The following is a 12,050-nucleotide window of genomic DNA, read 5'->3' as shown; positions in this document are numbered from 1 at the left end:
CACCTCTCAAGACATCTGCAACAAGTGAAAAGGCTGCAGAAATACCTCACTAAAAGAATCACAGACCTAAAGCAGATGCCCTATGCTGACCATCTAAAAAAACTCCACCTATATTCTGTCGCATATCGTCTACTCAAAGGTGATCTCTGCTTAACATACAAGGCCATGTCACACCCAGAGCTGTTGGATATGCTACACTAAGAAATCCTAATCCCTCAGAGCCACGTGCTCCAGGGGATCTAAACCTTGTCATCACAATGAACAAAAGTTGCTGGAGGGATAGGTTCCTGAACCAGAGACTCCCCAGACTCTGGAATAGACTGCCCGTACATGTCAAGCAGAGCACCTCTTTGGCCCTCTTCAAAAGGAACCTTGATGACTGGATGGGAGATAGGAAATTCACCCTGGGGTTCAAGTCATTCACCCTGCTAAACAGGGGTCCAGGGAAGTAAATACTGTGGGAAGAAATAGCCAGGGAATTGTTATGACTAGGCTTGTATAGGCCCTAGGGCCGATAGCCTAGTGTAAACCTATGAACTTATAATGGGAAGGTCTTACAGGAATTCATGTGTTTGTCTCTTCTGTTCCAAAATTTCAAAGAAACTACCCCAATAAGCCAGCCTTTGATCGCAGGTAATCTCATCCTCCTATTAAGGGCAAAAAGAGTGGCAAATAGGCTTCTTCTGCTAAGGCTACTCAGACTTCAGGGAGTCAGAAGTATTCCTTTCCAGACAAACCAAGTGCTGTCTGACTGTCCATCTCTTCCCAGCCATGTTCCTATTTCTCTTCGCCTTTCTCTCTGTCTTCCTGTTTGGCTTTAGATTATTCAGGATTCTTGGGTTCTGTCCATTATTTGCCAGGGTATTTCATGGTGTGAAAATCCCATTCCCCTTTTATGGGCATTCCTCAGTCTCCTCAGGATCAGCAACCTTTTTTCCCATTGTTACTTCAAGACCTTTTGACTCAGGGAAGTATTCAAGAGGTGCCTGTGTCTCGGGGGGGGGGGGGGTTACTCCAGAATGTTTCTAGTTCTCAGAAAGAGGGTACCTGGAGACCAGTTCTGAGTGTTGTCCCTTCAGACTCTGTTTCCTCTTTTGCTTCCTCAGAATGGTGTCTCTGGATCTCAAGGATGCTTATCTCCATGCTCTAATCCATACGCTTTTCAGGAAGTTTTTGCATTTCTCTGTTGCTTCCTGGCATTTTCAGTTCTCTGCTTTGCCCTTTGGCCTTTCTACTACCCTAAGAGTATTCACCAAATGTCTCGCTCCTGTGATTGCCTTTTGCAGGATTTAGGGGATCCAAGTATTTCTGTACTTGGATGACCTGCAAATTCAGGCCTCCTCTCCAGGGATCCTGTTGCAAAATCTTCATTTTGCCATTTCTTTCTTCAGAGCGTAGGGCTCACAATAAACTTCAAAATGTCTTCTCTGACTCCTTCTCAGGATCATATTTTTCTAGGTTGCATGGTTCAGATGGTGCCTATGCTGGCATCCCTGCCTCCTCCCAAGGCTCTAACTCTCATCTCCTTCTTTCAAAATCTCCTTCCTGTGGCCTCTATAACAGCCAGGGAATTTCTGAGAGCTCTGGCTTTTATGGCATCCATCATCCCTGTGCTCCCTCTGGCCAAACCTCAGATGAGAAAGTTTCATTGGTGCCTGAAGACAGTTTGGCTTCCATATGCCCATCTTCTTGACTTTGTAGTTCCTCTTCTTCCTTGTCTGAAGCAGGATCTTTACTGGTGGATCCAGCAATTGTCTCTAAATCCAGGGCTCCCTTTTCATCCCCTTCTTCCCTCTCAGGAACTGTTCACAGATGCTTCAGATGTGAGATGGGGAGCATCTTTTGGCTCCGTAAAGGTACAGGGGGTGTGGTCACCTCATCAACAGGAGCATATCAGTGTCAAAGAGGTAAGAGCCCTTCTGCTGGCTGTTCAGGTTTTTCATCCTCTTTTCTCCCCAGGACCTCTCAAGGTATTTACAGACAATACCACAGTGATGTGGTTATATAAACAAATGGGGGGCAAGATCTTACCTTCTTTGCCGGCTGGCACTCCTGGTATGGGATCTTGCTGTCCAGTGTCAAGTGACTCTTCAGGATATTTACATTCCCTCAGGTCAAAATATTGTGGCATACACTCTGAGCAGGTCCTTAACTCAGTCCCGTGAATGGATGCTTCACAGGGATGTGTTTCTGGACATTATCCACCGGTGGGATACTCCTCAAGTAGGTTTATTTGCCTCCCCTCTGAACAGACAACTACTTCTATTTTGTGCCAGAGTCTCAGGTCCCCTAGTGTGGAAGGTGGACATCCTCTCTTTTTCTTGGAAGGGGATGTTTCTTTATGCATTCCCTCCCCTTCCTCTCATTCAAAAAGTCCTGTTCAAAATTCAGCAGGATGCTCCCAAAATCTTGTTGGTGACTCTGTTTTGGCCGAGACAGCATTGGTTCTCTCTTCTTCTTCATTTAGCCAAGGACAATCATTACAAGTTACTCTCACAAGACAAGGGATCTCTCTTCCATCCCCATCTGTCCACTATTCAGCTGGCACTGTGAGCGATAGGATTTTGATTCCACATAGAAACCTTTTTTTCCGAGGATGTGCTTAGGGTCCTGCAAGAGGCCAGGAAACTCAATACTAGGATATCCTAGTTATCCAAATGGAAGAGGTTTTCTGTTTGGTGTCTCTCTCGTAACCTAGATCCACTTACTGTGGCTGCTCCTTTGGTTCTTTCTTATTTGTGTGAATTGCTTAGTGCTAGTTTGCCCTATTCTACTGTTAAGCTCCACTTGTCGACTATCTCTGCTTGTCTGCCTTTATCTCTCCCTTTAGCTTCTAGATTTGACGCTAAACAGCTGCTTAAAGATGTCTTTCATATTAGGCCTCCCAGGAAGCCTGTTCCTCCTCCCTGAGATCTTAATTTTGTTTTGGAAAACTTGAACCAGGCTCCTTTTGAGCCTGCTGTTCAACTTACTTGCAACATTGCTCTTGGAAGACTTATTTTTTTGTTGGCCCTTACTTCTGCTGGATGGGTGTCCTAGCTTCAAGCCCTTATGACTTTATGACTTGTCCTCCTTTTTTGGTGTTTCATAAGGACAGGATGTCTTTGCGTACTAATCCTTCTTTCATGCCCAAGGTGGTTAATGTGTCACTTAATCAGTCTATTAATTTGCCTACTTTTTCCCCACTCTGCAATCTGCCATTGAGGGGGTACTGCATACTTTGGATGTACATAGACAATTCATTTTTTTATGTGGATGAGACTAAAGGTTATTAGAAAATCTGACCAGCTGTTTGTTTCCTTTCTTCCTAGGGTCCCTATGTTTAGCTGTATCCAAGCAAACTATTTCTTCTTGGCTCTCAAAGGTTATTTCCTTTTGTTGTACTTGTCGAGGTATGAGCCTTCCCTCTTCTGTTAAGGCTCATAGAGCTGTGGCTTCTTCTGCTGCTTTTTTCAAGGGATTGGATACTAACTCTAATCTTGAAGCAGCTACCTGGATTTCTGTGCATACTTTTACCAAGCACTACAAGTTGGATAGAATCTTCAGAGATAGAGTTGATTTTCCTAGGGCCATCATTCATGGCTTCCTAGAGGGCTCTGCTGGTCCTTCATCCACTTAAGTTTCCTCTTGAGATTTGGCACTCTCCCACTGGTTAAGAATACTGCAACCAGTGAATGGAAGGACATAGTGCAGTTGTCTGAAATCTTACCATAACAGTAGATGTCTTTCCCTTCACTGTTGTAGTATTCACTTCCTTCCTCCTGCCCCGGGTCTGTTACCCTACTGGTTGTACTGGTTACTTCTTGGTTTTCCTTGGACTGGTGTTCCTACTGGGGCTATCAGTTCTGAGGATGGTACATGTGGAGATCACCTTTATGCCCTGCGCTATGCAAGGATCGTACATGTGATGTTCGACGTAACTTAAAGCAACAGTAGGCATTTGTATACTGACCAGACTTTGGGCTTCACAAGGCAGGTTACATCAAAAACTGACATGTCTGTCAGTATTTAGTGAGTTCAGTCCTCCATGATTTTCCAGAAAAATACAGTTTTTATGAAGGACAGACCAACAGTGTAAGGAAAACACCTGGACATTCTGTGAAAATCTAGATGGTTTAGAGATACGATACACAGTGCAGACTCCTCAGTACCTCAAAAATGACTGAGACAGTAATGTACTGTGCATGGGCAATAGATATCTTGGATGCCCCAGACTACCAAAAGCCAGCAGAAGAACACAAGTCTGTACGGTGACATTATTTAGAAAAGGTAAGACTTTATTAAATAATGTCATTGTAGAATAGCAGTAATTCACTCCTCTTTGTGTGTGTGTGTAGCACAGGATTTACTCACTTCATTCTTTGTTTAAATACTTGGGTTTCACCCTCGTGATCCAGCCAAGCCAGCCATTGGTAAATCCTGCATCACTCTCACCTGTTTGTAGATTGCAGCTAAAGAACAAATCAAATATTTGCCTAATGATATTACATTATCTGTAACTCTCAGAATGTATTTCTCTAGATCCTGTAGAGCAGCTTCATGTAGTTAAATAGGCTTTGCTTTTATGGTTTGTGCACCTGTAATGGTGGTGATTCAGTTAACAGGAGATTTTTAAAGTGAACAAAGATTACTGTTTGGGTAAGGCATATAGAATTCAAAGATGGTAATCATCTGGCAAGTCACATAGTCATATGCTTTGATCTTTTTATGTAGGTATGTCCATTAGTGTTCCCAATGGATTACCACGTGCTGCTGGTGGCCAGAGTGTGAGACAGGCTTAGGTTACTGCCTTGCTGGCCAGGAAGGGAGGTTGAGATTAAGTACCTCACAGAGCTAATCTGCCCCCCATGTGAGGTTGGGGTCATGCATGCATAAGTCTGGAGGCATGCAGGTGCCAGCATTTTTACACACCCTGTTCTTATTTCTAAAAAAGATAAAATTGTTGTAAAACTAGTTTCTGAAAGCCAGTCTGGCACAGTGTACCTCATTGCACATCATTTGATCCTTAGTAATAATGACAACCATGACTGAGAGAAGGAGGAGGAGGAGGTTAGGAAGTGGGCAGGCATTTTGGTGAATGAAATAAGTGAGGGAGAATGTGTCATCTTCTCTTAGGTATGTCTGTGAGTATCACATTGTACACTGATGACTGTATATATTTTCTGTGGCCATTTATAGCACTATATGAGCATTATTAAATTCAAGACATTATATTTTTCATTGTTGTAGTGGAAGAGCTGAAAAAGAAAAAAATTGAAACAAAAATATGGGTCAGCTTTTTCAGACTTTTTTTTTTTTTTTTTTTACATTGCAGCTTTATTGCATCAAATGTATTGCCTACACTGCTGTATTTGTTACATGGTCTACCTTTCCTGTCTTGACCCTGAAAAGTAGACCCTACAACCAGTGGGTTAATTCCATTCAGTTAAATTAGTCAGATTTTAATAAAGCCTTTATTAATGATTTATTTGCTGCTTCATGGATGGGATATCTCATATAAAACACTGTTTTTTATGCCACAGTGCTGTGGTATAGAAGGATAAAGCCCTGGCTGAGTTCATTTAGCTTCCTGTGCGCTGGAAGACCTGTGGTTGGGAGAAGGGGTGGGAGTGACTGACCTTCAGTGAGTGGAGAGCATGAGGGTAGTATGACTTGCTGTACCATTGCCTGAGTATTAAGGTACTACAGGTTTAGTCATTGAGTCTAGAAGCACAAGCCACAGGTAAGTCAAGAGGTCGTTCTGGTAGGTGGAAATGCAATTTGTGGCTTCCTGCTACAACTAGAGTATTTTTAGGTTTTGCCCCAGCCTGGTCCTCAGACTAATCCACTCGCTAGCACACTGCTGTCACCTCCAAGGGGAGCAAAAGGACTGAATGGCTCCTGCCCTAGTCATGGAACAGATAGACTGCTGGACTCCAGCCCTGACTGGGTAATGAATGAGCCTAGCTCTTACCTATTAAGGAGGAACAAATGTGCCACTTCATTGTAGGTATGGGAGCTGTTGGGCTAATCAAGAGGATGGGGGAGTGTAAAATAAGTACTGTTTTTCCCCATCTCCACAGGTGATAGGTATCATATATCCTCAATGGAACCATTTGAAATGTCGGGACCCACTAGAGTGACTCCAGAAGTACTGAGACTGAATGGCCAAAAGAATGGACTTATATGAATTAAGTCCCAGATGCCATTTCTCAGAATATTCCCTTTTCTCCTAGATATGACGATTTTGGAATTGGTATATATAAGTTTGGAGGTGTAGGGGCAGAGGGGCTTGTCCTCCAACAAAAAGAAGTTTTAAGGAAAAGTGATTTTTGACAGTCTTTCTTTTCCTGTCTTTTTGGTCTTTTTTATAGCTTTTTGGCCCATGGCATTTCAAGTGCCAACATTTCAGTAGGGAGCCATCTTCATTAGTTCCTTAGGTCCACTTTAAGTTTCCCACATGCCTTATGATGAAAGGCTAACAGCAACTATCATAAACAGAAAGTGTGAAACATATTGACTCAGAAAGACAAATAGTGAAGAGTTCAAAAAAAGTTACATACTAAGCAGTCAAAATACAAAAGTGCATTTTTGTGGTCCCACTTTTGTGGTCCATAGAGATAAATCCTGTGGTTCACCCATCCTAGAAGGAGGGATTTGGTTTGTCTGACTGCTTAGGCAACACCCAGTTGGAGGTCTGGATGGTGCAGACTGTGGAGTTTAGTCCAGAATAATGTGCTGCAGCTGTGGCATAGCTCAAGGTCAAGGCACAGTTGGGGCCAGGTCAGGGGACAGTCACACTGTGAAGCTTTTGTGCTTCTCCCCAAGAGACTGGCAGCATTAGCATCTCTTGCAAGTTACCAAGGGGGTGTTAGGAGCTCTTGGAGGTAGATGGGGACCCTAACATTTGCCTGGGTGATGCCCCCCCCATGATTGGTTGTAGTATCATGGGGAAATGAATGACCTGGTGATGACTTTCACCTCCATGAAGAAAGTCTATGCTAGATATTTCACAGCGAGCTGATGGCCAGCAGGCAGAGGAGTTTAAAAATGCATTTTTGGCAAAGTAAAATACAGGCATCCTTAAGTTTATGTATTAAATTTCTTAACCAGGTGAGCTGACTGAGCATGGAGCTGTTTCTCGTAGAAAGACTAAAGCAGATTTATACTCATGCAGTAAGCAAAGTACATGGTGCAGATATGGATTGTGTACAAGATGCAGTTCATAAGTAAGATGGTTGTAGTAAGAATCAGAAACTGAAATTAGTTACACGGTGCATATTTCAGATGTACAACACTGTCTGTCACATACAGTGATGTTGGGGTTTTCAGTAGTGGCTTATACACTGGGAGCCATGATAGTTTTGAGAGACTGAGGAATCACCAAGTCCAAAGACGTTTAAGAAAAGATTCAGGGAGGCAGATATGGCTAGGATGAGAATTGGATGGGAGGTAAAAAGAGGTAGATAAGGGTGAGAAAGAGATGCATGAAAATGGTAGGGAGGGTGTAAGAAACTGGATCTAGTCTAAGTCAGGTTTAGAGAAGAAATAGGAGAATAATAACTCTTATGAAAGATGAAATGCAGAGGGTAATGGGCATTAGGTTTAGGCAACCCCAAAGCACAGATTGAGTTATGTAGACAACAGTTGGGGCTAATGGAGTTTTTAAATCCTGCTGGAGTGGTTGAGCTGTGTGCAAGTAAAGTTACATAGATTCGACACTAGCATTCTTTAAAGCTGCTTCGGTTAAATATTATTTCTTACCACATTTTAAAGCTCATTAATGTTTGTGAGTGTATTGAGATTTTATGTAGCTCTGCAGTTGAGCTAATAACTGGGCATTGTTTAATGTTTTATACAGATGACACAGAGGTGGATTGTAGTCCGAGCCCAGAGAACTCAGATAAGCACAGACTGATGGAGGAACTGAAGGAAAGGTACAGAAGGATGGAGGAACGTATGACCTGCCCCATATGCATCGACCAGCATATCAAACTGGTGTTCCAGTGCGGGCATGGAGCCTGCATTGAATGCAGCGCATCAATAAAAGCATGTCCCATCTGCAGGCAGCAAATCCGAGAAAGAATTCAGATTTTTGTCTGAATATGTGCATCTAGGGCTGAGAGAGGAGGCCCATTTCTTCTCTTCCACTGTGGAAGCCGTTTTCTTCAACATTTAATCAGACCATGCTTTCCAAAAGTGAAAAAGTCCTCCTTAGTTTAAATTCTCCAGATATGCATTGCTGTTAAAGGCCATTTCCATGAAGGGAAAGAAATTGTATAAAGATTCAGACTTTTATTTTCTGACTGCTTTCTGTGGACATTTCCTGGAAGATAACTTCACTAGATGCAGATTTGTGGGGTTAACATGAAGGAACTAAAACTGCAAAAAAAAAAATGTATCTAGACATATCCAAACAAGAACATCATGGTTTCAGGTTATCTGTGGAAGTCATTTAAACAAGACTTTGTGTTTGCTGATCTATGTGGAATCCAACAAGTTGGATAAACATTCTATTTCATTACATCTGCTGAAAGTAATTTGAATACAGAAAGTGTGACAGAGCTGTACTTTTGGTTTCCTATACAGACATAGACAGGATGCCTTCTATGTTTAGTATTATAATCACTGATTATAAGCATTTGTGGTCTCACCTTCAGTGTGAGCCTTCTTTTGCTGCATCAGTCTAAGACTTTCAGAACTATGGGAAAATAAGTGCTGGCAAATTGTGTTAAGTGGTTCACGTACTACTTTATGTATTTATTTTTTGTCCAGGTTCCCCTGACATGGAATGCAGGTAAGACCTGACACAGTACAATAAGGCTCTTTTCTTGCCACTTCTTTCAGAGCATAAAGAGAGCAGAGCTCTCCAAACTTAAGAGATGGTGTTAAAACTAAAACAGTTGTTTTAAAGAAAGCACTTTTTCAAGTCCTGATGCAGCCAGTACAGACTTTTACACAACCAGCTAGTACCTTGTTACATTCTGCTGTAACACGGAGTGAGTTACTTTTATAACTTGTTTGTAATGCATAACACTCTGTTACCTTGGCAAGATATTTAGAGAACAGTATTTTTTTCAGAGACATTGAAGGTGTAATTGTTTTCTTAAGAACAATTCTTATTGCCTATGATTGTTTATATTACTAATATCCTTGCAACATGAACATGAAACATCTTAGTTTCATGGCTTCTAAATGAGATCATTCAACTTAATTCAGACCTCACAGGAGATGATAGGGCAAAGATCCTAATCACATGTAGTTTGTTTATTTTCACTTTTCTCATACTAGATGAGATAAACTCAGGTCAAAACCCAGGATATAATAATCTTAGTAGAGTTAGTGGTGTAGAAGGCTGTGTCAAGAAATCCAGATTAACAGTCTGACCCCCCACACACACCTTCTGTGTCTTACACACACACACACACACACACACACACACACACACACACTTTTCTAACTCATGCAACCTCTTGTAATAGCCAGTAGTGACCTGCACACAAGCTGAACACAAAATTTGTTCACGTTACTGTGTGATGCGATTCCTGTATCATATCCCTTTCAGAATTTGCATTTTAGTTATGTCACTAAATTGTGAGACTGTTGACAGTATATGCTTTTTGTGGTGGGTAATGTTGGCATGCAAGCAGGCAGTATTGCAAATAGCAAATTACTTTAAAAGCTCGCTGTCTATCACATTTATCTGGGAAGAGAGGGCTTGCAGCAGTAGAGGGTCCTTATCAAAATTGCGAAGACTGAAATTTCAGATGCCCATAATTTTGAAAAAGAAATGGAATTTTTAAAGTCTGCTTTTTTGCAATGGGCCTGCGACCCCCTTGTGGAAACTTCACCTCCAAAGCCCAACGTATATTCCACCTCTGTGATCACTGTATCTCAGGGGAAGGGTCAAAAACATACTTAAAAAAAATGTTGATTTTTAAAATGAAGAGCATTCAAAATTCTAGTCTTTGAATTTATGACAAGAACCCCCATGGATAGTGCCTATTTATAAATAGCTTAGGAAAAGCAGACACATTGTAAGCATGTAGTTTTTTGGTTTAGAAAATGGGTGTGTGGTCATTGTGGTTAGTTCAGAGGTAGCAGTATCAGTGTGTGGCTACTGAATGCTGTAGTTTTATTTAAGGGTCTGTGTAATAAAGTATGTATTATACAGAGGGGGACACTACATGGTGCATATATATCATTATGATAATGAGAGCTAAGCTGTGCATAGTGATTGCCTCTGCTGTCAGCTAGCTGTGACTGTATTCAGCCTGGAGCATAACTAGTCTTATCAGCAAAATGGTAATGTTCTTCTAAGGCTTTGTAAATTCCAGAGCTGTGTTTCCTCAGGAATATGTCTAATTTTGCTTTGAAAGTCTGAATCGTGCCATCTCCACAGTTTCATCTAATAAACTGTTTCATATCCAGTGTTCTCAGAATGAACTAATGGGTATTCTTTTTGTCTTCTTCATGGTATTTCAAACTGGCATTTCCCATGACAAAAGTCCAAAGCAGTTCTTTGAGAAGTAACTCTTCATTGGTTTATCTCCTTCTCAGCATCTTACCCTGCAGCTTTCCGTTTTAACTGTTTATGTTTTTATCATGCTTTTAAGGCTTTTCTGTTCTGTCACAGTTGTCGCTGTGAAGAACACAAGGTTTGAATGTACTGCTGTTACTTAGAAAGAAATTGTTTTTTTTCCTCAAACATTTTTTTTATTTTTCAAGTACATTTGAAAGAAGAAATTGTTTTTTGAATGGTAGACTATACTGCAACTACTATTCTGCTGAAAACAGAAATAAAGAAATCTTCAGTGGGGCAGCGGATATTTCTTTTTCAGGTTTACCAACTCAGGGACATTTTTTATTAAAAAATACATTTGTCTTGTGTGCAACAACTCCAACATATCCAAAGAAGTCACAAGTCATAAACATCCAGTAGACAAATATAATAGGAGGCTCTCTCTAGCACAGATCCTTAGCTTTGCATTAACACAGCTTTAGCACTATGTTTTCTTAACACACTTCTTGCATTCAGTATACCCAATACTGCAAGAATTACATAAGTAGATATATTCAGAAGTGCCCCTCTACAAAGATTTATACTGATATAGGGTTAGTGACGTACAGAGCTGAATCATGATCAAATGGGGCTGTAGGCAAGGTAATGGACCAGGATCCCCCCATCCCTGCTCAGCGGCCTTTCCAGTATCCTATTACTTGCCTTTCTCTTCCCAATTACCATAAGACATAGTATGCACACTGACAGGTTTGAACAATTTTCTTTTTTTACTTCTACAGTGATTATAAATAATTTGGAGTTAATTTAAAACTTGTATTTCAAACCATATAGCACAAATACTTATAGCCATTTGCTAAACAAAATACAGTTTCATAATAAAACTGACATAGCATGAGTAGGAGTAAACTATTCTGCCCTTGAAATTCACATTCATTGAAACTGCATTGAAACCCACATTCATAGAAAATGCATCTGGCCTGTGGCTGATTAAATGTATCTTTGGGCTGTTTTCAAACAATGGACCCCTCACACAGACATTTTTAGGACCACACATAAATGCAAGTGTTCTTCGATTCACCTTTCTGATTGTATTAAATTATATTCTTTGCAGTTTTGAACATTTTTTCAGTAAGTAGTGAAACAAAACATATGAGCCAATAATGACAAAGCTACGCATTTCAGAACATTTCAACCATAAAAGGCCACTCAAACTGCTGTCATTATAATCAACCAATAACAGCCATATGCAATTTCTGTGGAAGTAAAAGTCATCTGAATAATTCCACATTAAAGAGAACTGCAGATAACCTCGCATTTCAGTGCTTCATCTGGAAATTCAGTGTCTGCTGCCCTTGAAGAATAAAACTGCCTATGTTACTTATAAAAGATCCCTGGTGTAATAAAAGGGAATGACTGGCAAACAGACAACAGGTTCATAGTTAGTAGACATCTCATCAAAGGAGGACACACCCGGAGCTTACTGTTCTTTTTATTTTTTACAGAAATCTCCTACAAGGTCCTAAAGTCCTCCAATTTTTACAGATGCCTT

At 40.9% G+C, this 12,050-nt stretch overlaps 1 protein-coding gene across 1 annotated transcript in view; it reads left to right on the top strand.

Annotated features, from left to right (window-relative positions):
* Positions 1 to 10,425, top strand: part of MIB2 (MIB E3 ubiquitin protein ligase 2) — a 1,775,226-nt gene extending 1,764,801 nt beyond the window's left edge. Inside the window, 1 exon segment of the mRNA XM_044061758.1 lies at positions 7,841 to 10,425. Coding sequence (XP_043917693.1) covers positions 7,841 to 8,082 — 242 coding nt within the window. The 3' untranslated portion in view covers positions 8,083 to 10,425.
* The last annotated feature ends 1,625 nt before the right edge of the window (positions 10,426 to 12,050 follow it).

This window comes from Protopterus annectens, chromosome 2.part0, assembly GCF_019279795.1.
Source record: "Protopterus annectens isolate FY-2018-M chromosome 2.part0, PAN1.0, whole genome shotgun sequence".
Classification (NCBI taxonomy): Eukaryota; Metazoa; Chordata; order Ceratodontiformes; family Protopteridae; genus Protopterus; species Protopterus annectens.
Note: the sequence above shows the minus strand (reverse complement) of the source record. Positions and strands in the feature narration are given on the sequence as shown.